This window comes from Tyto alba, unplaced genomic scaffold (genome assembly GCF_018691265.1).
Source record: "Tyto alba isolate M040663 unplaced genomic scaffold, T.alba_DEE_v4.0 Super-Scaffold_2, whole genome shotgun sequence".
In the NCBI taxonomy this organism is placed as follows: Eukaryota; Metazoa; Chordata; class Aves; order Strigiformes; family Tytonidae; genus Tyto; species Tyto alba.
Genome location: NW_024881282.1, coordinates 11,890,167 through 11,914,316, shown reverse-complemented (window position 1 = coordinate 11,914,316; position 24,150 = coordinate 11,890,167). Strand labels below are relative to the sequence as shown.

The window sequence follows — 24,150 nt, the reverse complement described above, 5'->3', positions numbered from 1 at the left end:
GCTAATAAGTGCATGGAAGAGATGGAAAACCCAGGGATGAGCCAGAATACTGGGAAATTTCAGTTTAATCTTCCTAACAATCCTCTTAGGTCAGCTTTTACCCTGGGAAATTACATTTGTTTAATCTCTTAAAACTGATCTGGGAGCTGGGCAAACTGGCCCATGTGGGACCCCCCCCAGCACACCACCCTGTTGTTAGGGACAAGCAGATGTCCACTCTGGGCACCTGCGTCCCGTCGTGATTCAGTGTGTTCTTCCGACAGACCAGCAAAGGCCCCACGAGTCCAGAGTTGGTGTCCTTGACGGCATCGGTGGCTGAGTAGTACAGATAGGTCAGGCATGGGGGGTCGCTCTCTGTTGGACCTCCATTTTCAGGTACCCTCCATTTGTATGTGAAGGTTTCACCTGGCTTAACATGGGCTCCTGGCTTCAGGTAGCCTGTAGAGAGAAAATTGAGAAGCACTAACGTTACGGGAAGGTTCTGTCTTCCTGAATACAATTGTTAGCTGGGAGTCAGACATAGCTGCTGATTCCTGTGGACAAGCTCCCCCTTGCAGCCACAGCTCAAGCACCACCCCATAGTCTGGGCACTTATGCCATGGGGACATCTCACTGGAGTCCTGTGCCATGAGGACAACCAAACCAGTTCCCTGCAGAACAAGTTTTGCTGCTTCATCCAGACACATTCCAACACTATCTGGATTATCTGGATTCTGTCAGACAAGACAAGGAGAGCTCATCCTTGTGCTTAAACAGCTTCCTCTAATGTTTGTAGCTTACCTGCCCTATTGTGAGGTTCATCTGCGGCACAACGCAGACTCCAGCTTTTCATTAAGCACCAACAAAACAATTACATCAGTGAGCAGAGATGCAGCCATGGATTGTTAGAAATTCAAAACAAATTGATCCAGGTAATTGTTTCTTTTTGAATTTGTAGCAATGCACAAGAGCAACTGTCAGAGTCTCCAGAGGGTAATTGCTATTACTTTTTTTGGAAGCTACTTTTAAAGGATTTGAGCCATTGTCTGCTGCCGTGCACAGGGTGGATATAGCACCACTCATGTAATTTAGCCACTGTAAAAGAGTGTTGGTAACCACACAGAGAGAACTAACAAAATGGACTTGAAAGGAAAGTTGGGAAAAGGGGTCAGCCCTGCACCCTTTTTAGAAAAAAATTGATAAGTAACCTTTTTGGTGTTTGCTATGACGAAGATCAAATCAGAAATTTTGTTTAACACTCAGGCATCTACTGACTTGATTTTCTCATCACAGTCAGATGTGTCTGGCAGCAACAAACTGCACCAATCTAATACTCATCTCTAATATCCAAGCAAATCCTTTTGAAAACTTAGGCATGAGTGAAAATAACAGTATTACATATGAACACATAGCATTTGTCACAAACTGCAATACAGAGTACTGGTTCAACAGTATCTGATGCTAATGGATTCATCCTGCAATAGTGCTTAATAAGGAGAACACTGATTTGGAGATAAAAACCCTTTGAGATTGGACAAGTGTCAAATGCAACATGGAAAAGTATTTCCTGAGAGCATGACTGAAAAAAAGATGTCTGCATACATCTGTAGATGTCAGTAGGTACGTTTATGTATGGTATTTTCACATGAATAAGCTGTACACAACCTTTGAAAAATCATTTACCTTCAGTGTAAACCTACAGCCCCTGTAGGGCCTCTACATATACACTAGTAGATAGATATAATGGAAAACCAAGACACAGAGGTTACAATGAGAGAAGGGGCAGAAAGATTGTTAATGAATCTGGAGTCAGGTTCCTCTCCAAAGACATGCAGGTGTACAGCACACACTTGCTGCTGAATTTTAGGATTTGGTTTGATTTTGTTCCACATCAAAACATGTACAGCTGTTGGGCGCTATTACTGGGAAGCATTAAATGAAAGCATGACAGAACTGTGAGCATGGGGAAGCTGCTTCTGACATGGGTGGCATTAGGATATGTGCAGATACCTTCAAGGCTGAACTCAAGCCAGTAGTTTCATGATGCATTGGGACCTGCTGGCAAATTCGTTGTGTTGCGAGGTCAGCAACTAGAGACAACAGAATTTAATAAAGCCTTTTGTATTGATTTCATTGTATGATGAGTCTTACATGTTGACCTAATTTTCTTAGCATAGTTCTCAAAAGAGGGATTATGTTCTGTGAGTTTCTTTCTGATGTGTTGTAGTGGGAACAAAGAAATTTAGACAACAATAAACCTACCTTTCTTTTCTGTGCTGTAATTGCAGCAAAAACATTTTCAGAGACCACAATATTATCTCTCTACACACTACGGATGGGATTCAGCCCACCTTACTTGAGCCATTTAAAGCTTAGTCCCTAACCCAAACTCTAGCCTTCTATTGTAGTTGATAGAGACAGAAATACATCTCCGGAAGGTGACTTACTGTCTCCTAAAATAGGTGTTCAAAGTAAATGGGACTTCTTACCCTCCAAAGAGTTTGTTTCTTGTCACGGACCGAAAAGAGTGCCTACTAATTAAACATGACATTTAATATCTAATGGTGATAAAGATCCTGTCCTTGCACAAAATGAGAGGAAGCCTTTGGTAAATACTCCGTTTCAGCAAGGGCAATGCACAACCTGGATTAGAGAATCAGGAGTGAAGCAACCTAGACCGGGTGGATAGCTATATCCAAAGACTCAGCAGAGGTTTTATGCCAGATCCTAAGTTTCGGAATTCTGGAGCATGTCCAGAGGAGTTCCACTGGCTGCAGTTGAGCAATATTCGATTAGATCTAATATAAATTGGATTGTGATTGTGACTTTTGCCCAACTGGGACTCCAGCTAGTTTTAGATGCCTTGTTTGGCACATGCCCAAGGCGAGGAGCAAGCCCGTTGGGAGTCTGGGGAGTCCATGGGTTGTGACATGTAGGGTAGGTACAAACAAATCATATCATCCCTTCTGTGTCTTACCATTCACAAAAAGGGCAAACCTGCAGAACAACAGATTTTTAAACTCAGGTATTCTGGATGTGATGATACAGCAGCACAGTCAAAACTTACCATCTAAGTAGGGAGCACCTTCCGACATCTTGCTGAAGCTTACACCATGGGCCATAATGCTATAGCTTCTTTTGGCTTTGTTGGCAAATGTAACTAGCACTGTGTCTCCAACTTCAGCTTTTATAACAGGGCCTTAAAAAAAGAGTGTGATGGAAGGTATTAGTAGAACTACCCTCTAACATATTTCCATCTAAACAAGAGAGGACTGACTGGCAGCTGCATGCACAAAATTCCCCTCTGGATCCAAGTGGATCTGCATTACAACCCGATGTAATGACAGGAGGGGAAAATATTGACTGTACCAAGTATTCCCAAGTGCTTCATGTCCTCTGACCAAATCTTCTTCTCACTGAACGTTGCATCAGTATATTCCACATAGCGAACTTTCCAGTATTGCCCTCCTATTCTGTCAGTCCCTTGAGCAAAATATATTGCAGATACACTGTGGAATTAACAAATCAGACTGGTTAAATAATTGGAGGTTCAGACAGAACTCTTCATTTCAGATAAAGTTATTAGTCCAGACAGAGGAGAAATGACCCCCCAAGTTACTAGTTTGCATACACTTTTCTAGCAGACAAAGGGAGATATTACTCTTCTGAATTACAGTTATAAATTAGTTAACAGCTGGACATTCATTGTGCACTAGACTTTCATGTGTTTATCACCAATTTACTTAGGGAGACATCTATGTCAACTTACCCCTAACTACCTTAGGGCAAGACCTGTGCCATCACCTACACACAATGTATCTCTAATCCTCACTAGCTTTCCTTTACGATACTGTAACGCAATGCATCTTCATCAGTAATAACAGGGGGGGAAATCTACCATCATGGCACCTCTGAGATACACCAATCGTAAGTGTGAAAGCTGTCTGAGAAGTCTCAATGTAGGGTCATTAATTCTGTTGAACTTTTCATACCTCACCAGGGCTCACTTTCTCCGTACACTTAATGGAGCAAGATAAGTGCTTCCAGAAGGCAACTCTGAATACTGCAGTTACAAATCTAACTACCCGACAAGGCTGTTTATAATCCATTCCTCCCTGTCCCTTTCAATTAAAATTAATAACAGTGCACGATCTAGCCCTGGTGAATCACCGGGAAGTCTCACCCAGACTCTTGAAATTAAAATAAAACAGGAGAGGACAAGAAAGCTTACCTGCCAGTGGCGTTTAAACCCTGCCCAGTGAATTTATCATATCCGTCAGGTCCATAATTCCAGAGCACTTCTTCAGCAGCAATATAATATCTTCTCTTGTGACTGAATGGTAAAGGTCGAGACAGGTTTTTTTGGCAGATCTGGACATCATATAATGCCTCCATGCCACCTGGGAGGAGAAACAGTCTGGAGACAGTCCTTGGCCTGCTGTGGAGTCAGCAATCTCAGGGATACAAATGCACATACAAAACTCTGTAGGAGCTACATGGATTGGAAACAATTACTAGAGTAAATTTCTATTTTTAAAGACTTCCTCTGCCTACTCTGGGCCAGATGCTAACATCCTTCTCTTGCAAGGTGATACTTTATGCCACAGGTGAAACCCACTGACATCAATAACACTCTTCAGTAGGTTTATTTACTCAATTCCTTAATTTGGGTAAGTATGGTAGAATGATTTTGGAGGTCAGAGGGCCTTCTGAAGTGTGCAAAATGATATGATCTCCCCTTGACTTCCATTGAGATAGGGGGTGGTTATTACGCTGAAGATATTTGCTGCTTTCCAGAATCAAGTCTCTTTTGCCTGATGCAAATCTCTCTGAAATCAATGTGTAAGCTCTTAAAAGTAAAAGTTCTTCCAACTCATCTCTGATATGATAATTATACATTGCCTGCTATCATGACACCTAGTTTATGATACGTGCTTTTGGGCTCTTGCACCACACAGATATCACATCACTGTCAAATTCCTTCATGTAAAGGTTACTGAAAACATTTCCAATCTTTGTCTAATTTCTTTAAAGGAAAAAGCTATGAAGTGTTAAGATGGCATGATTTTTCTTTATGTGTAAGTACTTATCTACAACAAAAAGTGATGATGAAGGCTTCTCTCATTGCTCATCAAAATCTCCAGTTTACATTGAAAGCATGTTGTCAGCACTGGGTCTTCCCCAAAGCAAGCCTTCCTCATATGAATTACACAGCTAAGTCATTCATACTAGCTGAAGATTTGGCCCAACATGTATAATTTCCACTGGTGACTAAACTCGTATTCATGATATTTATCTGGTGAAATAGTTCCAAAGTGTTCAGTCAGTCATAAAAAAAGTGTCAAATCCTACTTCCCCTGGAAACATCTCTCAGTTTTATTTTCCAAGGATAATAAAGGCTGGAATTTCTGAAAGGATCAGGGAGATCTATAGCAGCGTACCTCGTAAGTGCTCATTAACCTGGCACGTTATTAGCCACCTCCCAGGGTTCCCAGGAGTCATCTCCGCTGTGATGAATGTTGCTGGGAACAGACCGATGACATCTGCCCTCTGGTCTCTGTTAATGAACGTGTGGCCATAGAAATACGCAGCGTGGATATCTATCTCGCTTCCCATGCCAAACAAGTGCCAGGATATGGAGGTGTCAGCACACATCTCCAAGACGGGGAGATTGCCATAAATATAACCATTAATAGCTAAAAACAAAAGTATGAGACTTTATGAGAGGTGAAAGAGAAGTGCCAAGTGTCTCTGACCCCATTTTTAAGGATGATCCTTTCCTGGCACAGAAAAGAAACTGTCTGAATGTCCACACTGAATAAGGCCCTCAAAGGCTCCTTGATGAAGAGTAATATTTTGAACATACAGCTTACAGCTCTGGATGATCAAATGGCCCAAATTCTCTGTTTGGGCCTGTGAAAAACTTCCGGGGTGATATCAAGATGTTGCAAAGGCCAAGTAATCACAAAAAAAGCCTGATAATGAAGTTAACTTGTTCTGCAGCTATTTAGCATGTCTGAAATCTATTTCCTCTTATTCTGAGTCATAAATATGCCATTATATGCCAGACTTAAGCAATTTAGATTTAAAAATTATGTATCAGTCAAATCAGTCTAGTCAGCTTTCTCTTCCTCAGCTTCCACACCTGACAAGGTATCAGGACACTAGGAGAATGAGATTCATATTTTGCAAAATATTTTAGCTCCTAAGTTCCATGGAACATCTGAAATAGAGAAATATCTGGATTTAAATACTTACAACAGATCTCCAAATGGCACATAGTACTATTGGCCAATGGATCTCTGAAGGGCAGGAGTGATTATACCAGGCAGCCCACCATGCACAAGGCCCTTTGAGAAATGCTGGGCTTTTCCAATCACACATCTCAAAGCACTCAGCGGCTTGCTTTTCACAGCTGGTCAAACAGTCACCAAATGGCTTAAATCTGTTGCCTAAGATAAAATGCTAAACAACTGGCAGAGCTGGACATCAAAACCAAATGTCCTTTCTGCAAATCAGTGTGTTGTGTTGTACTCACTCTGGACCTGCTCGAGCGAGTCCAGAGGAGGCCATGAAGATGTTCAGGGGGCTTGGAGAACCTTCCTTATGAGGACAGGCTGAGAGAGTTGGGGTTGTTCAGCCTGGAGAAGAGAAGGATCCAGGGAGACCTTATAGTGGCCTTCCAGTACTTAAAGGGGGCTACAGGAAAGGTGGGGAGGGACTCTTTATCAGGGGATGTAGTGATAGGATGACAGATAACAGTTTTAAACAGAAAGAGGGTAGATTTAGATTAGATATAAGGAAGAAATTCTTCACTGTGAGGATGGTGAGACACCGGCACAGGTTGCCCAGGGAAGCTGTGGCTGCCCCCTCCCTGGAAGGGTTCAAGGCCAGGTTGGATGGGGCTGGGAGCAGCCTGGTCTAGTGGAAGGTGTCCCTGCCCATGGCAGGAGGGTTGGAACTAAGTGATCTTTAATGTCCCTTCCAACCCAAACCATTCTATGATTCTATCACTCTATGATTTAGGAAAAAGCTTTTTATCAACATAGTACTTCAGCATCCTGACCCATTCCTTGCTGACACAATGAGACATCACAAGGGACAGAAAGTCTACTTGAATGAAAAGAACCTGATCACTTCTGTAGGTCACCATTTGCTCAAGAGTCCTGCTCACCATGCATTCGGTTGCTGGTCTGGAAACCTTCATCTTCTTTGTCAACTGTGGCTGGTTCTAAGCAAAAGGTGTTTATATTCTCATCGAGGTACCAGCTGAAGTTTTCATCTACAATGCTAAACATCAGGGCAAAAGCATTAGCAGCACCAGTCCCTTCTATTGAGGTCTCGTCTGCAGTTCCTAAATTGCAAACGAAAAGGAAAGTGATAAAAAAAGCCTTGGAGAGGATTGAATTTAAAAGCGTCAATAACTTTGGAGTACTTGAGGAAATACAGTGTTCTGCCTGTGATCAGAGCAGAGTGAATCTCACCTAATTTTGCTCTTCTAAGACATTCTGACCCCCCTCCAACAGCCTTTGAACAGACGAGTGCCTCCAAAAGACAGTTCATCTCATCTAAGCCAAGCCAGTATTTCAGATTCTCTTTGATTTTGCCAATATTTGTGGTCCCATTTTCCCCATCTTTGGCACACTGTATCCAACTCTGCCCTTTAGTCAGTGTTAGCATCTGTGTGCCCCTACACAGCAAGCCAGGTCATGGGCCTGATCCAGCCAGAAACCAGTGACTATTTTTTTATAAGGAATTAAGGAGAGGCAAGTGTTATCCTGCATTTCTCTTGCATTGAAGCAACTGATGAACCATACCCTCAGAATGGCCATCTAAATGTGGTTCACTCTCCATGGACTAACAAGGAAGACTCAACAATTACCTATGACTAGATCCTGAAATTTTAAAAGGCTAAAGGCAGGATGAATATAATCTATTCAGGCTAAATTCAGCATCATGATCTGAGTGACCATTTGGGGAACAACCTGAGACTATAAGAGTGGTGATACTGAGTAGTCTATTATTAACCACTGGCAGGTTTAGATTTCATCTAATCATCCAGCCTACCTCTGAACCCATGAAAACTTTAGCTTCCCCTGTCTCCTACGGGAGGTAGCCACAGAACCTTGCTGTCAGTCCTGTAAGAAGCCACCCACCACCGTTGGACGGAGGACTACAGCAGTAGCATCATGCAGATGTCCACCTTGATGAATATAAGACCAAACATGCAGATAACCTAACCTTTCAGGCCGGGATTGTTTTGAATGTGCTATCTCCTAGCTTCATGTATTATTGCATAGTTATTGTCTCAGTTTCACATACTCAGGCAGTTCTGCAGATTTCAAAAGCTCTTTGGGAGAATAAAAGTTTGAAACATTTTAATCATGTGAATTAAGCTGGAGACCAGGCCTATTCTTTTCATGTTGGAAACTTTCTCTTCTTCGTGCTTCACTTATATATTCTGTATATAAAATCAGGGCTGATTTTGTACTGTGGGAGGTACTGGAAAGATATACAGAGTTACACATGCCCAGGGGGAGAGGGGGTGACAGCTCAGCTGATAGAGGGGAGAGAGCTGGTATATGGTCCCTGATAGTTCCAACACAAAATTAGCAGGCTATAAAGTGCACGGGACAGGCTGTCACCTCAGATATTTAGCACAGATCCCGGTATGGTTGTGATATACAACTTGTGAGCAAAAATAAATATATAATCTGTATGGGGAAAAAATGACGAAGAACATTGGGGTTTCAAATATGTAAATGCCAATGCTGAAGTCATCCGCCCAGCCCTAGTTCCATTTCCTGGGCTATGAGTCCTTTGCTTGTCCTGAAATGATCCCAGTTTGGGAACTTTTATTTTCGGTCTCAGCCACAACCGGCTGGCCACAGAGCATGCTGCAGTCCCTCCACCAGCCGAGGCAAATCTCTTCTGAAGCCAAAGGGGAGCGGGAAGGGGGTTGTCCCAGAGCTACAATACCTACCCTGGGATGCTCCTGGAATGGCCCAGCTATTCCTTGCCCCTTTTTATGGGCTATGTAGGGATAGACTCTAGACCATCATGTTTATACCTGTAAGTAAAAATGACTGTTAAGATGCCAAGCTTGGCAGAGGGGCTTGCTTCATCAGTGTTTCTAGCTCAGTACCTTTTTTACAAACCAGCAGTGGCCCAATTAAACCAGATGCAATATCTCTTGGTGTGTCAATGTGAGAATGGTAAATCCAAGTCAAGCAGTTTGAGTCTGCCAAAGTTGGGGAATAATCTTTCCTTACTGGCCATGTGTATGTGTAATTTCCGCCGGGAACAACAAAGTCGTCCTCTTTGCTTTTACCTCCAGTTCCATCAGGGTAAAGTGCTCCTAGTACATTAAAAGGAAAAAGTAAGCTTTTAGACCCACCTTACTTGTTTTCCTTAAATAAATGGGTAATTTCTCCTATTTTATCACAAATTTATAAAATAATAACAGCACTCACAAACACAGAATCACTGAGAAATTGTGAAAAAATTCAGAAGTTCTGGTAAAACTGTCAAAAAAATGTTGAGAGTTAAAATCCGTTATTTAGCAGTAGTCAAAGCTTTAAAAATGCATTCACAAACTCTAGTTTTATCTTGCCTCTTTACTCTCATCCTTTGTCTATACATTTTGTTGGGTAACACTGTGTATCTTCTCACAGAAAACTGATGAGAGCAACGAATGTAGACAAATCCATACAGTCCTCTAACCAAAATACTCATGCATAGGTTTTGGATTTTGAAAATTAAACTGTGCCTGTTATAGCCTTATAGAGAAGAAAACATTTACTTACAAGAACATCTATTCAAACAGGCTAAAAGCAGAAGGAAGGAGGGAAGATGCTTTGGTGTCAGGTAAATAATTCAAGAAAAAAGACCCACCTAACCTGTTTCAGTACTGGATCTATCCCAGGCATTGAAGGTTTGTGGCAAAAAGTTTTAAGAGACGAGGCTGTTCCTGTTTGTAATCATCAGCTGCAATTACTGATGAGTTTATGAGACGGTGATCTAAAGTCCTCTGATGTCAATGGCCAGAACAATAAATACTTTGACAAACTTTTAGCCATGATATTAACTATTCCAGGGGAAAAGGAGAGGAAAAGGCAAATCAGTTTTTACCTTCAGAGTCCTTGTCATAGAAGACCCCATGCGGATGCACAGAGTATGGGCGGGAAGCAAAGTTTTTTAGATGGACAATAAAGACATCCTCCTCTTCTGCCTTCAGGACTGGACCAAGGAACCCCAGCCAGGCTGCTTTGGGGATCTCCTGGGAGTAAGTGGCATCTGTGAATTGCCTAAAAATAGCCTTTTTGTACACACGTCCTATCCGGTTGGCTCCTCTTGTCACATACACACTTGCAAACCTAGTGTTGGGAAGGGGAAATAATTTAGAGACAAAAAAACTCCTTTAAGAGTTGATAAATAACCAATGCTTGCAGTACAGATAAAGAGTTTCCTGGGACTTATCACACAGCTGGTGGAATAAAAGCTGAGGAGTAAACCTGGACAGTTCTAGCAGGCTAGTCATCCTACTTGGAGGTCTGGTCTTCAGCATGGTTACTACAAGTCTTCACTTGAGGACTAGCCACTCAGGCCTTTCTGCACAGTTTTAGCAGCTTCCCCCTCTTTTGAAGGTTTAAAACCTCACATCTGAAAGCATGACTGTTCAGAAGGAAAAGAAAGCCAAACTAAGTTTTTTCAAGGGCCTATAAGAGCAATTTTAATCAGCTAGCATGAAATGCATCATTTCTACACTCCAGAGTCTATTTATAGCAACTTCAAGTGATGGAGAGCCTACCATACAGTCAGTGGTTGACATATTATAGCTATTAAATACCTGCTCCCTTCAAATCCTGTATTGCATTTGTAGTCTAGTATCATCTAGCTCCACACTCCAACCACTGGTTCCCATCAAGCCCTTTCTCAGATCAAAGCAGCCACATACCGTCAAGAGCTTCTTTTCTATGCAGGTACTTGCATAGGTTTTAATTAATTGCTTAAATTGCCTCCTACCCTTCTCCTGGACAAACCAAGTACAAGTACACTGACATTCTTTATGCCACAAATCTTTCCCAGAGCTCTTTTCTGAAAGCCTTACAATATGTCTCTATCTCTTTTGAAGTCTGAACACAAGAACTTCACTCAATAGGCAAGTAATATTCCAGCTAGAGACAGAGGTGTTCCCAGTCGATATTTCTTACACAATTGGGAATTAGTTTTGCCCTTTTAATTATAACATCATACTGACAACCAATGTTCATCCTATCTGTTATGATCAAAAATCTTTTTTTACTTCTCTCCAGGTTACAGCTGACAAGTATGATACAAATTCTTCATCCCTAAATATCCCACACAGAATGTAAAAATGAATCCCTCTGCTACAAAACCTGCAGTGGATTGTATGACCAATTTCACCATAGCTGATTGCTCCATGAGTTTTTGCATTCCCTGAAGATTGTTTGAACTTTCATGCTTCCGAACAAACCCAGAAAAAAAGCTGAGCTAAATTTTCCAGAAATATCACTGGCAGAAATATAGTAATTTCATATTTATGGTGAGTTTTTGCAATTGGCTAGTTCACCTGCTTGAACCCATTTTGTTTAAGTGTGTTTGTGCAGTGCCATCAACCTAAGTGTTGGATGTCACATGAGTTGAGAGGTACAATTTGATATAATTTCTTCACCATAGGACCCACTGCTCCCCTTTTTCAAGCCATCTCTGCTTGACAACATAACTCACAACATCCCTCTCCTGGGGTCATTACACCTCCGTGGCCACTGTCTAAACCAGATCCCTGAAGTGGTAGAGACATAAAAGCCTCTAAAAAGAATGCTTTTTCATTTGAAAAATGTGCTTTATAATAAGCCAGGGGCTATTTTGACATGAATGAAAACATTGCTAATGATACTACTGTGGCAGAAACAGTTGGCTAGGATGAAGGGGAAAGGACAAGAGCTTCTCCGTCTACTTCTTCACAGAATAACGTATGTCAGATAAATATACCCCAAAAGCATGGTTAAGGAATAAGTTGCCAAGAAGTCTGGATTTTCAGTGAAATAGCAGGTTTGTGGTAACTGTCTGTGTGCACAGCAAGACTTGGCAAGTCACATCATGCTCACTGAGAAGATACCTTCCACTGCCTGGGGGGGAAGAGCTGCTACAAGAGCCCTTACCACAGAGTAGTAGGTGATGTCAGTAGTAGTGCAGTGTAAATACACATGCTTCCCTACCTAATGGCAATGTATTCACGTGGCTATGCCCTAATTCGAATTATAAATTGATTTTTTACATGGTTTATAAGAAATTTTCTCCAGAAAAAAATAAAATAGATTTTTTTTTTCTTCAGAAAGTACTTAGTTTCAGGAGATCTTTTTCAGCAGATTTTTTTCCATTTTCATGAGCCACCAAATATTTTAAATGAGGTGCTGCAGTGGCACCGTGCTTTCCCCATGATGACAGTGCCCTTATGCCCTTGACTTTCTGGCCAGACAACATTACACATTCTCCTATAACTTCACACCCCTGGGGTACACTGTCTCTCTTGCAGAAGGAGAACTGTACCCCAGAAAAATGCACTTCCTGATCAGGCTTTGTCAAATGCTTGACATGAGCCGAATTACTTTAAATGCATAGATCAAGGATACCAATATCCAGTTAAGTATTAAAGTTCACGAAATCATGCTGAGAAAATCCTGTAGGTTTAGGCACCAGAGATTTTCTCAGTACCTAAAGCCATGCTGTAGCATCTCTGTTGGTTAGATTTGTGCCTGTCTCCTAATTAAAGCCACCTAGGAGTCAGGAAAATAAGTATTTTTAGTGACAACTTTCTGAAAGGAGGCCCATCCAAATCATCTCCCTGTTCAGAGCTGCAGAGCCCACTCTCAGTGCAATGGGTACCAGATGCAGCCAGTCACAATGTAGGTGATGTTCTTCTGTGCAAAGCATCAGGCATGGCAAGTGTCATCGAGACAGAAAGGCATCACAGCATGGAAGGAGCAACCTGGCCTCTTGGCTCTGGCTAATTATGGGTTTTGTTTAGTCAACTGTCCAAAAGAAAACAACCAATCAACCTGGGAAAAAAATCCCATGTGCCTGATGGCCTTGTTGTTGTGTTACAGATTTATTTCCTTCTAGATCCACACTTTCTGAAGGGCAGAAGAGTTTCCTACCCAAAATGCCCTGATATTTGAGAGTTTCTTGGAGTGCAGACACTTCAGCCTCTCTCCTCCTTCTGCCTGGGAAAGGTAGAGCTCAGTTCTTCTACCTACACAGGGAGATGTATTTTCAGCATGTCCTTTTGGTTGCCCTCAGTACCCGAGAACAAAGCACGCTGGTTGTGAGTCCTATTCTAAGTGTCCAGGCTGCCCCATTTCATCCAGGAGGACTTTTGGGTGCCCACCTCAGCTTTGCAAGTAGCTGGTAGCTCTGTACTTCTTTACCAGTGATGCTGTGCTGCACATTATAATGCTTAAAGTCCTTTGCAGAAAGACTGCCCACACTGGAGCTAATGGTATCAGCCACATGAAGCTCATAGAGAGGATGGATAGGTGTGAATGACTCCTCCCCTCTACTCCCTGTTGCCTGGATAATGGGCATGTGGCCACACTGTGGGGCTGGTACCTCTACCCAGCACCACAGTGCAGCCAGCAGATGTGTTGGAGGGAGCTGGCACAGGCTCAGAGACATAGTCCCAGCTGCTCCATCAGTGAGACACAGAGGTTTCCCCTCTGTCCCTTTTCTTCCTTTCAATGAGAGCTTCTACTCAGTGCTCCATGAGGTCTCTGCTGCTAGTGCCATTCATACCAGTGCATCTCCCACCCCACAGTTCCTTACCACCCATCTCCAGAGTCCCTTGAAGATATTCTCAGCTTCACGATAGTGTCCTGCTGACCTTTCGTCTCCTGTCTTTGACAACCATCCTCAAAGACCATTCCCTGTCTTCTTTTGATGGTGTCTGCTTCCTCGGGAAACACTTCACATTCTCAGTCACTGAGTTAAACATTCCCTTCAACTGCATCTCCTGTTTCATTCTTTTCCACCCACTAGCTTCCCAATATGTTATTGCAGCAGTGGCTTCTCCAAATGAAGTAATGGTTAAACACATCCAATACTCTGAATCTACCTTTGCCTCTTTTTTCCAGTGGTCACAATGTGCCTATTCTACTAGGCACCCCTGCCAAAATGTCTCCTGTCATTCCTGTCTTGTCACAAGAAGACAGATCTTCTCCCTGCTTCTGCATGCTCCCCTGCTCACTTCAAATTGCTTCACCCTTCTGGTGGCTTTCTGATATCACTGCCTGAATGTCTTCCATCTTCCTGGTCTTATGCAGATGTAAGAGATGCTTTTCTAAATCTTGACTATCTCCCTCCAACTCAGTTGTCAACCTGCACTTCTTGTGCAGAATGTCGTGATAATCAGCCAGTCCCACTTCTTATAGGAAAGGGGAATGCTCCATCCTCTGGAGCTGTACCCATTCAAGAATCCTAAATTCTCTCCTTCAATTCCTTCAGTCAGGCCAGTCTTGAGGTTACATATAGAGGTAAGCAGGTTTGTGAATCAGGGCATAAAACATCTTGTGCAGACTAAGAAAATCATACAAATCCTGCCTTTATTTCTGTGTCTGATTTCTTTTTGCCAGTTGACCACTCTCAGCAGTTCTTAAGCTCCAGGAAAAGTTGGCAATGCACATGAGTGGGACAGGGAGTTATTAATAGGGAATTAACTGTAATTCCTTAAAATAAGTATTAGTGTAATTACAGACATCCATCTCCCTCCAATGATGAGCACTATGACTCTTCCAAAAGAAAGAAAGAGTAAAACAAGAGTGTCACGTAGATTCTACTTCAAATCAAGACCAGACATGCAGATAATCTGCCATCTCAGGGTAGGACCACGAGTTAGGGTAGGACTATGAGTTAAGTGTAATTTCTACACCTATTTCTTTTATCACACAGAATAAGTACTTTGCCAACATTTTGCTGTGTTTATGTTACCTTTGATCTTAAGAAACACAGTTACAGTCTGACAGAGATTATTTTTTTCAAGAAGTACTTACATGAGTACTATGTCAGTGTGAGGTAAGAAGTGGAAAGAGCTGTATGTTGTGCGTGGCCAAACAAACAGCTCCTCAGTAGACTGGAGCCAGATCCCTCATTGATACAATTTCAAAGTCTACTGAGTTTGTTTGCTACTGTAATCACCACTGAAGAATCAGCTCTTCACATAACTAACAGATGTGGAGTCCCAAATGTTCCCCTGAAATTAACATGCCCAATAGCCACTGTATGCTTCCAGGTGCAGCTCTTGGCAAATGCAAACTTTCTTTTATTACCATTGTTCCACTAAAGTACTATAGATTTTATACTGACAACCATTTAAACAACTATCTTTATGGGTTTGTTCCCTAAAATCTGTTGGTGGTGAAATCTTCCTTACTCTCTACCCTTTTCACATACTCTATGGCTGGGTTTATAACAGGTTTTTTTCCCCAGAGTTCCCTATTATTCCTGTGGATGAAGTAAATCAGGACAGTGCCCATGGCTCCAGGCTGCCCCAATCATTTTAACCCCTAGGTCACGTAACCTGTTCAGAGTAATCCCCTGCCAAACCACAACTCCCATGCTAAGGCCAATGCAATGTCTGTACTAGAGGGATGGCCAGTGAAGGAGGACCAGTGGTGCATTTGTAGATAGTGCCCTGACCACAAAGCATCAAACAATGAAGTAAATTGCATGTCCTCAAAAGAGAGACACAAAATGTCCTCAAAGGATGTTTTAGGCTTTTTCTGACCCACGCAAGTCATGGAAGAGGTCACTCAAACCCATAAAATCTTAGATGAAGTTCTGAGGTATTGCTGATTAAGTGTGGCTATAATGGTTTCTCTCCTAGAGTAAACTTTTGCTTTGCCTGAAGTCAGTAGCAAAACTCTCAGGCTTCATTCAATCCAAGATTTCACCTCAAATACCTTTTTGACGTTGACCCTTCCCACAATGATCATCTCTGCTGATGCAATTGGGTCATTTGGCTGCATGATGACTCAGTCATTAGTTTAGCATCTCTGATGACAGTTTCACTGTCATTTTTCTGGGTGGGATCTCCTCATAGACAAATTGCACAAACTGTGTTTGATGTTGTAGTAACAAAAAACACCCATTACTGTTGGTGGGCGCAAGACTTGGCCCAGATAAATGTAGGACTGGTGGCCTAAAGAGAAGGGATGAGCTGTTACATCAGGCAAAACTTAACATCTACCACCAGCAGAGAAAGAAGTAAGTGGTCATCATATCAAGTAGTACCAAATTAATTTAAAGGGATTATCAACCAAACTCTAATCCTGAGGGCTGAGCTGCAGTAGGGAGGGAAATGCTGGTGTAGATCAAGCGATGGCACCTAGGTGTATTTTTCTCTTAAAAGGCTGTTGCTTATGTGACCATGAAAGGGAACAGGCAATGTCTGAGATCACACTCCTACTACAGCAGTACTCATGCCCTAACCCACAAAATCTCACTGGGATTTGCAGCATGTCCAGCAGTACTGACAGCACCTTGCACCCTATGTGAAGTCCACCACGATTTAATGATGGCAGCTCTTTCACCATTTATATCAGGTGGGAGGGGATGCTGAACACCTTCCCAGCTCACCCATACTCAGTGGCCATAATTTGGATCTGTGCTTTCCAAAGTCCTGTGTGCTTCAGAAAATGTCAGCTTAATTTTCAAAGGGAGAACTGAGGGTAAAATATCTTGGTTTCATTCATAACACTCCAAATTAGAAGAATTAGTGGAACAGCTCGAGGCTTTAAGTAGACAAGACAAATGGCAGAGGCAAAGAGCCTCATTACTCTCTTTACATAAGAAGCATTAATGCACAGCAAGATACACGCACTGTGCAAGCAGCAGGCTGGCCCTTGAGCACTGCAGCAACGCAAGGCATAATAAAAATTAGCATCCAAGCAGAATAGTTATGTTAACATAGGGCTGTGTTTGGGTTAATCAGCTCTGACAAGAGGCACCCTTTCCAGCTCACACCCAGGGACGTGCTGATGCAACTCTACGGCTCCTGGCTCTGGAGGCAGCTCACTCAGCACCAGCACAGCGGGAACTGAGCAGCGTAGCTATGCCCGGTGCCAAAACCAGCTCACCTGATTTCCAACCCCATGCCTCATCTACCGAACTCTCCTTTCTCCACTTTTCTGATAAAAACTAAAGGCTGAGGAAGGTATTATTGACTTTGGCACAGCAACACTGAAAATCATCTCTTAAATCTCACTATTTGATCCAGGTAACGCAACACTTTCCACTAGACACTTGCTAATTCTGCATTTTTATTAAGTAGTGAAGAATAAGTGGTTTTGATTATATCTCTGTGGGCTAGCCAGAATCAAAGGGAGCATTCCTTTATATGTATGCACCAATTCTTTTAAAGATAGTCAGTTTGTCTGCAACCTCTTTATCTTCACTTCCCTATCAATAAAACTGGGATAGTGCCCCATCAGATGGGTGCTGTGAGGATGCATCACAAGCTGAGAAATGCTAGGCTCAGCGAGCCCCAGCATGGCTGCTTGCAGAACACAGGTGGTTCAAAAGGCATTCCTGTCCCTACCTAGGAAATTATCCTTAAACTTTGTTTATATAACTATGTTTTTGATAATATGCATAGGAACCAATTAATTAGCTGAAAAGTAAACCATTAGAATACTAGTTTAAATTTATATTAGAGGTTGTCCTAAAGAGCTAAATAGTCAAACCACTGGTTCACTATTTAGTCCACGTGCTTATGCAGACACACTATTATTCCAGAATATAGCACTTTATTCTGGCTCAACTCAATACAGTTTGGAAATGGAGTAAACTTGTTACAAAAGTCACTTTATTATTCTGCACGTAGGGAGTTCATTGCAAACAGCTCCCCAGCTTTGAATGTATAGTCTCCATTAAAATCATCTATGGGTAAACCCTTTGGAATTAACATTCTGTAATTATTACATTACAGCGATGACTGAAGACATAAGCTTTCTTCCCTCCCTGTCGTGCCATGTAAAAGGCATTGCATTTATGTCACAGACTTTAAAGTAAATGTGCCATTTGATGTTCAGAGAGTGCAAAATGCAGACAGCCTAAAAAGTACAATTTACAGATCAGATTCCAATCTTATGGTATGGGGGTTGATTTACAAGTAGCTGCCCTTAATTTAAAGCTGAACTATTTTTACTGAGGGGCCTTCCAGTTTTAAGTCTTCCAGTTTAGGGAGTGGAGAAAGTTATCCTCTGCTAAAAAGGGTAGGGAAGTGAAAAATACAAGTGTTTTACACAACTGAAAAATAGCCTTTCCAGCAAAGTTTGTTTCCATGGGCTGGGAACAAATCCTGAATTCTACCTATAAAAGTAACACCTAATTGACTTGGATGCTATCGGGGACCTCTAGTTGTTAAGAACATAAGTATAAATTTGTGTTGAAAAATAAAACTCTTTCTTGCCTCCTACTTGTGGCAAAGTAATTTCTTTTATGAAATCCAACTGAGAGTGATTCTGAAATTACTGGCCACTGGAGAAAAGTCTGGCATTGCTTGGGATTTCCTGAAAAGTCACAAAGGATGTTTGCATTTCTAACTCCCAGGATATAGCATCCAGCTCCCAGTGTGCCTCCAGATCCAGCATGGATACCAGGACCTCCTCAAGTGCTCACAGCTCCCATCCCAACCCCAAGCCGAGACTCAGAGGAAGGACCCCCCAAACTATCTCTAGGATGTTAAAGACATCAATGAAATCTTAAAAATATTCCCGTAGATTCCCACTGAATCCCATGCTATAGAGAGGCACCAAGGGTCTGTGCCATCCCCATCCAATGTCCAGCCCAGTTCTCCTGGTGTGGGAGGGACATGCAGCCAACCCCATCAGTGTGGGCACAAGAATGAATGTCTGTTTTCCACTGGTCGGAGGCACAATTCGCCACGGTGCTTACCTACGCTCTCCAGTTTCAGCACAGGTGATCACCAGAACTTCAGTGCGACCAGTCGCTGTTGTATATTTAAGCACTTCTCTAAATAGTTTTCCTAAATGGAGGTCTCCATAATTACATACATTGCAGGGATATATGGACCGCCAACTTGTATCTCATTCGAAGGTACTATACACATCTGAATTTTACAATGTCATACCAAGCCCCCCAAATTTTACCGTCTCACAGGGAGAAAACATAATCTTTTGACTGTTAAACAGACTTCTACGTATTATTGCAAAAAGATGTGCTTGATTATGGCAAAGTTGTAATTTGCCTTTGGACAAGAAGCCCCAGAAATACCCACATCTCCACGAAACACACATAGGGGATTTTGAGCCCACTACCTGACACTTTTCTGACAAATACCAGTTCCTTAATGTCACCTTCAAATACACACTAACTATCTCCTTGTTTAATCAACCATGATGGAAGAGAAGTCAACCAAAGTCTACTCTTGCCTTGAAGTTGAAATCCTGACTATGACAACACCATCAGAAGAAAAACAACACAAAGGTCACCACGAGACATTTACAGCAACATTAGCCATGTTAGTCAATTTTCTTTGGAGCTGTCAATATATCTCTGATTTATCAGAGTGACTTACTTGTCCTCTAAGAGGTTTTGTCCCGTGATCAGATTTTTTCCAGACGGTGCATAGTCCCAGTTCTCTTCCACAATCCCGAGGTAATAGGTTCTGGTCTTTGCTCCCACCACTGCAAACAGCCAGAGGAACCCAAGAGCATGAAGGCAGCCCCCACACTGCGCGGGAGGCATTTGTAGTTGTGATTGTGAGGCTGGCAGCAGGCAGGCAGCAGCAGGATGCACCACAGAGAGCTCACCCCTCCCTCCCAGCTCTCGACAAGTTATAAATAAGGAATGGACAGGGCAAAGCTCCTCCTTTTCAGCAGGTTAGGACTGGGATAGGTAGAGAGCCTGGCTATGCAGAGCAGGGCTAGGGAGGAAGTTGCTGTCATGGCAGGACCTTTGCCAATCCTTCAGTGAATGCATAAATTGCTCACTTACCTGTCCAGACTAGAGCTAGTTGGTGGTTTTTTGAAGTTTGGATGCTTTTTTGTCCTCTTTTTTTCCAGACTAAGTGATATGGCATACTGGGGGGTGGGGGCATGGGGGGAGTGTGAGGGGGTTCTGGTGTTTAGTGTTTTTGCCATCCCTGTCAAAACTCCTTTTTCATGTCTGTGATTTTGGAAGATAGCATCCTGCTGCCTTCATTGGGTTTTTTCAGTGACATCATACTGGGTTATAATCCAGCATTATCAGAGAGAGAGAATGTATTTGCCAGTACCTTTCCAATTTCTAGGATTTTCTGACCCATTTATTTAAATTTCAAGTGATCTCAATTTATTCAGTTTTAGACTCCCCAAAATGAAGCCCCTTTTTACAAACATTTATGGAAATTAGAGTCCTTGTAAATTATTTCCATTTGGATACCTAAGAATTGAGGCACACAAAGATTATCCTTTTATTAACCTTGATAATTAATGTGCCCATGTAGCTGTCTAGAAAATCAGTCCCTCCCTTTATAGCTTAACTTCCTCTAAGAGGACATCTCTAGTGCCATCTTGGCAAAGCCAAATGTAAACCTATACAATATGACTTGATAGGATATTCTAAACCACTTAGGAAACATTCCCCCCAAAAATCACCTAGGTAGCAAGACACTTTGAAAAACCATACTGCTCTGTTAGTAATTTTTAACTAATTAAAGACATAAAAATACTGCAGTTTTGGAATACAGCATTACTCTTGAGAATCATTGTGAGTTTTAACAGCTGTGAAATTCCCCTTTCAGCTCCAGAACTGCCTCGCCTCTTCCCATGGAATCTAATGGTTACTCATGGCTAGGAGTGCAACAGGCTTCACAAATGAATTTGGTAGCCACAGGTTTCATGTCATCAGTCAGGACCTAGCTCAGTGATGTGAATGTGGTTTTATGTAGCATGAGTTTCATCTTCTGGCATGCAACAGTGACAGCTACACGTAAGGTCAGCTGTGCTGAATGCCTCTCTCCACCACTGGTGTGCAGGTGTTTCTGAAGTTACACAGCAAATAACTCTAAAAACAAGTGAGGTTCACAGCAGCCTAGCCCCCAGCCACCTGGACTGTGGTAGATCTCATTTAAATAGAGACAAGGCACACAGACACACAGAGTATCTTACTAAAGAAGCTTTCAGTTTCTTTAAGCTATGCTTTGCATCTCTTTAGCTATGAGGACTGAAATCCCAGTATACGTGGGTAAGGATTCTCAGAAAATTGCAAACAGTCAGCTTAACGCAGCTGTAAAAGCAAGAGTCCCTCAGCTGTAAGCTTCTTTCTGATACATGCTGATATTCATTATCTTAGATCAGTTAACTGATGAACAATGCAAAGGAGGAGAAGTGATAGGACAATACAGGTGTTGTACAAACAGAGATCCTGAGCCTCAGAAGTGGCACCCACAGACTTCCTGATAACCTTGAAGACCTTGCTCATCAATTCATTCTTCTGCTGCAAACCACACACTGCCCAACTTCTTGACCTCTCAGGTCAATCTATATCCTCTCTTCCAAAATATCGACACTTAGAAATCATCTTCCTTTTCCACTGCTTTGTTGCGTCACTTGGCTACTCAAATGATGCCAACTAATAGAACTGTGATTCTAAAAGGCATAATAAGAAAACAAAAGAATAGACAGTGACTGCAGGACTGGCAGAGGCTTTTCCAGCTGGTGGCACAGCTATCAAACATGCCATTATGGTGGTACCAATGGGCCAGCTGGTGGGCTATAAAGCTGTGAAAAGGCCAAGGTGACACTTGGAGGTTAACAGGATCCCACTGTGATCTTTGCACAGGGCCTGGGACAGTGCAGCCTCCTGCAGTGAATACTGCCATTGTCCAGATTAGCTGTTCTGAGCCCAGGCAAGCTGCAAACTTCATCTCCTGTCACTCAAGTCCCTGAGTTTACAGAACTTGGTGCCCGTTATGCAAATATTCATTGTCATAAAGTAGTAGGGGGGTTGCATTTGAATAGGAAGTTTGTTTATTTAGAGGTCAACACGCACTTTGAATGAGATTGTGTAGAGTTCAATTGCTTAAATCAGCCATTTACACGTCATTAGAGATATTTAAAGACCATACACAGGGCCAGTTTTATCCAGACAGTTCTGCTACAACCTTCTGTCTGTTTTATTCTAACTAAAGAATTCTATTATATCTTTAAAATAAATCTATATATGTATGGACTCATATAACTCAAGTGCATGGAGCTAATGGGAATAGGAAGGGGGAGTGTCCAATTCTGAGCTGGCACCTGACTGCACTATAGTAATTTAAATAATAATAGTGTCATGTCCTAGTTTTTCTATTGCTTCTTGTGTGCCCAGAATTGGGTTCTGGTTGCTCTCTTGCTAAAACAACTATCCAACGTTCAAATACAAAGTTAATTTCTTTGTCTAACAGGAGTAATGTGTGGGCATTAGCACCCTATATCAGCAACATGTTGTAAGTCTGGTAAACGCCTTAGCTTGGCTTCAGCATTTACTAGATCTAGCAACTTGTATACCCTTTGTATACACACATTAACACTTAATTACCTTGTCACATCATTAAACCCAGGCACATTTACATTCCGGAGAAGTGCTGTGGGTATGACTCAGAAAAAGATGAAAGAACAGCTGTTTTGCCCTTGCATCAGGAAAATTTCTGGGAAGCTCCCCTCTGGCAGTGAGGTAATGGGATTAAATTTGTCGTTTTGTTCAGGATCCTTTCAGCAAAAGGGCTGGATACTGGTTACTCTGAGACTTTCTGTCCCTCTGAAGGCTAAAATTAGTTCATGGCTGGGTTTTGTAATGAGGAGCAATATTCATAGATCTGAAGGGCGAAGGTCTTGAGTACCGGTTTGTGAATGAGCCCTGAAACATCACCAGTGGATCTTTCTTTTTAAGTACATCAGGAATAGTTGCAATCATTAGCTTAAATTAATCCATTAAAGCCCAGATTTGTGCCAACTAATGTTAGTGAATTCACTAGAATACCTAAATTAACCTGGTGATGGCCATAAGGTCAGTGAAGGGAGATGTTGGATGTGCTGCTCTTCTGCAGTTCCTTGAAATTAGACAACATGAGTTCAGAGGTGAGCGCTTTATTCAGACTGCCTGCTACTGAAACCCAATGTGCATTCTCCATGGAGCAGATGATGAGCTGATGTTCAAGCAGAATGACTACCCTGTTCCCTCTGCTTCTTCTTGATAGCAGTAGAGTTCCCAGACAGTTCTTCCTGGTCCCTGTGCTATGTTGGTTTGTGTCTGCATTGCAATCCAGGTTGGGGAATTAATCTTCCTGTTTCCAGCATAAGATTACCCTCAGGTGGTATTGCCACCAAACCCAAACTTATACCTGTAGTGACCATCCCAAAGTGACAAAGAGTTCCTGTGGTAAATCTGGGAACTGAGTTACACCCTCCCAAGTTTCATACCACTCTTTTGACCAAGCCAACCTTCCCCTTCATCGGTTTTCCCACACTCTCCAGCCAAGAACACAAAATAAATACAGAAGCCTCATAATACATCTGTGAAAAACAATTTCTATTGCACTTTCTAATCATTTTCTGAGTTGCAGCAGTAGTGAGCAGAAAGTGGACCTCATGTTATAGTCTTGGATAATCACACAAGGTGTATCTGAATTACTTGAATCTTTTGAGTTAACACTGGTAGGTTGGAAATCTCAAAAACAATCTGCCCTCCAAGACATCCACCACTTTTATTTGTAATTCTAGATAGGACTTTGGTAAGAAAGGCCTCCTTGGCATATACAGCACTTCCCAGGAGCACTCCAAGTCTGAGTGCTGAAACTGTTGGAGACGGAAAGACAAAAAACTGCTGAAACTCCGAGAATAACAAGGATCTGCAATCAGTGAATATATTAGAAGGGTAGCTATAGCCTATATTACAGGTGGCCCAGTGTGTACCTGACTCACATTTGCCCAGAAGTCTTTGTGGCAGCACAGAGACTGAACCCAGCCCTCCAGACTCCCTCGTCAGAGCCCGCATGGCTCCCTGGCTTTGCCCTCCAGCCATTTGGGTTCAAACCATGCACCCAGCTCAGAGTCACAATTGGACATTTACCACAATGGCTCTCTGGAGATCATTAGGGCAGAATAATTT

At 42.2% G+C, this 24,150-nt stretch overlaps 1 protein-coding gene across 2 annotated transcripts in view; it reads right to left on the bottom strand.

The window, feature by feature from the left end:
* Window positions 1-19,836, bottom strand: part of HEPHL1 (hephaestin like 1) — a 37,885-nt gene extending 18,049 nt beyond the window's left edge. The window contains exons 1-9 of one of the 2 annotated variants that reach the window (XM_009977133.3): window positions 19,595-19,836; window positions 10,111-10,355; window positions 9,125-9,337; window positions 7,154-7,333; window positions 5,421-5,675; window positions 4,211-4,379; window positions 3,349-3,488; window positions 3,047-3,178; window positions 227-438 (exon numbers count right to left, since the gene is read on the bottom strand). In XM_009977133.3, coding sequence (XP_009975435.2) covers window positions 227-438; window positions 3,047-3,178; window positions 3,349-3,488; window positions 4,211-4,379; window positions 5,421-5,675; window positions 7,154-7,333; window positions 9,125-9,337; window positions 10,111-10,355; window positions 19,595-19,764 — 1,716 coding nt within the window. In that variant the 5' untranslated portion in view covers window positions 19,765-19,836. Of the gene's footprint in view, window positions 1-226; window positions 439-3,046; window positions 3,179-3,348; window positions 3,489-4,210; window positions 4,380-5,420; window positions 5,676-7,153; window positions 7,334-8,962; window positions 9,050-9,124; window positions 9,338-10,110; window positions 10,356-19,594 lie in introns of those variants that run through there. The other variant, XM_032991076.2, reaches the window with a different exon arrangement.
* Window positions 19,837-24,150: the final 4,314 nt, after the last annotated feature.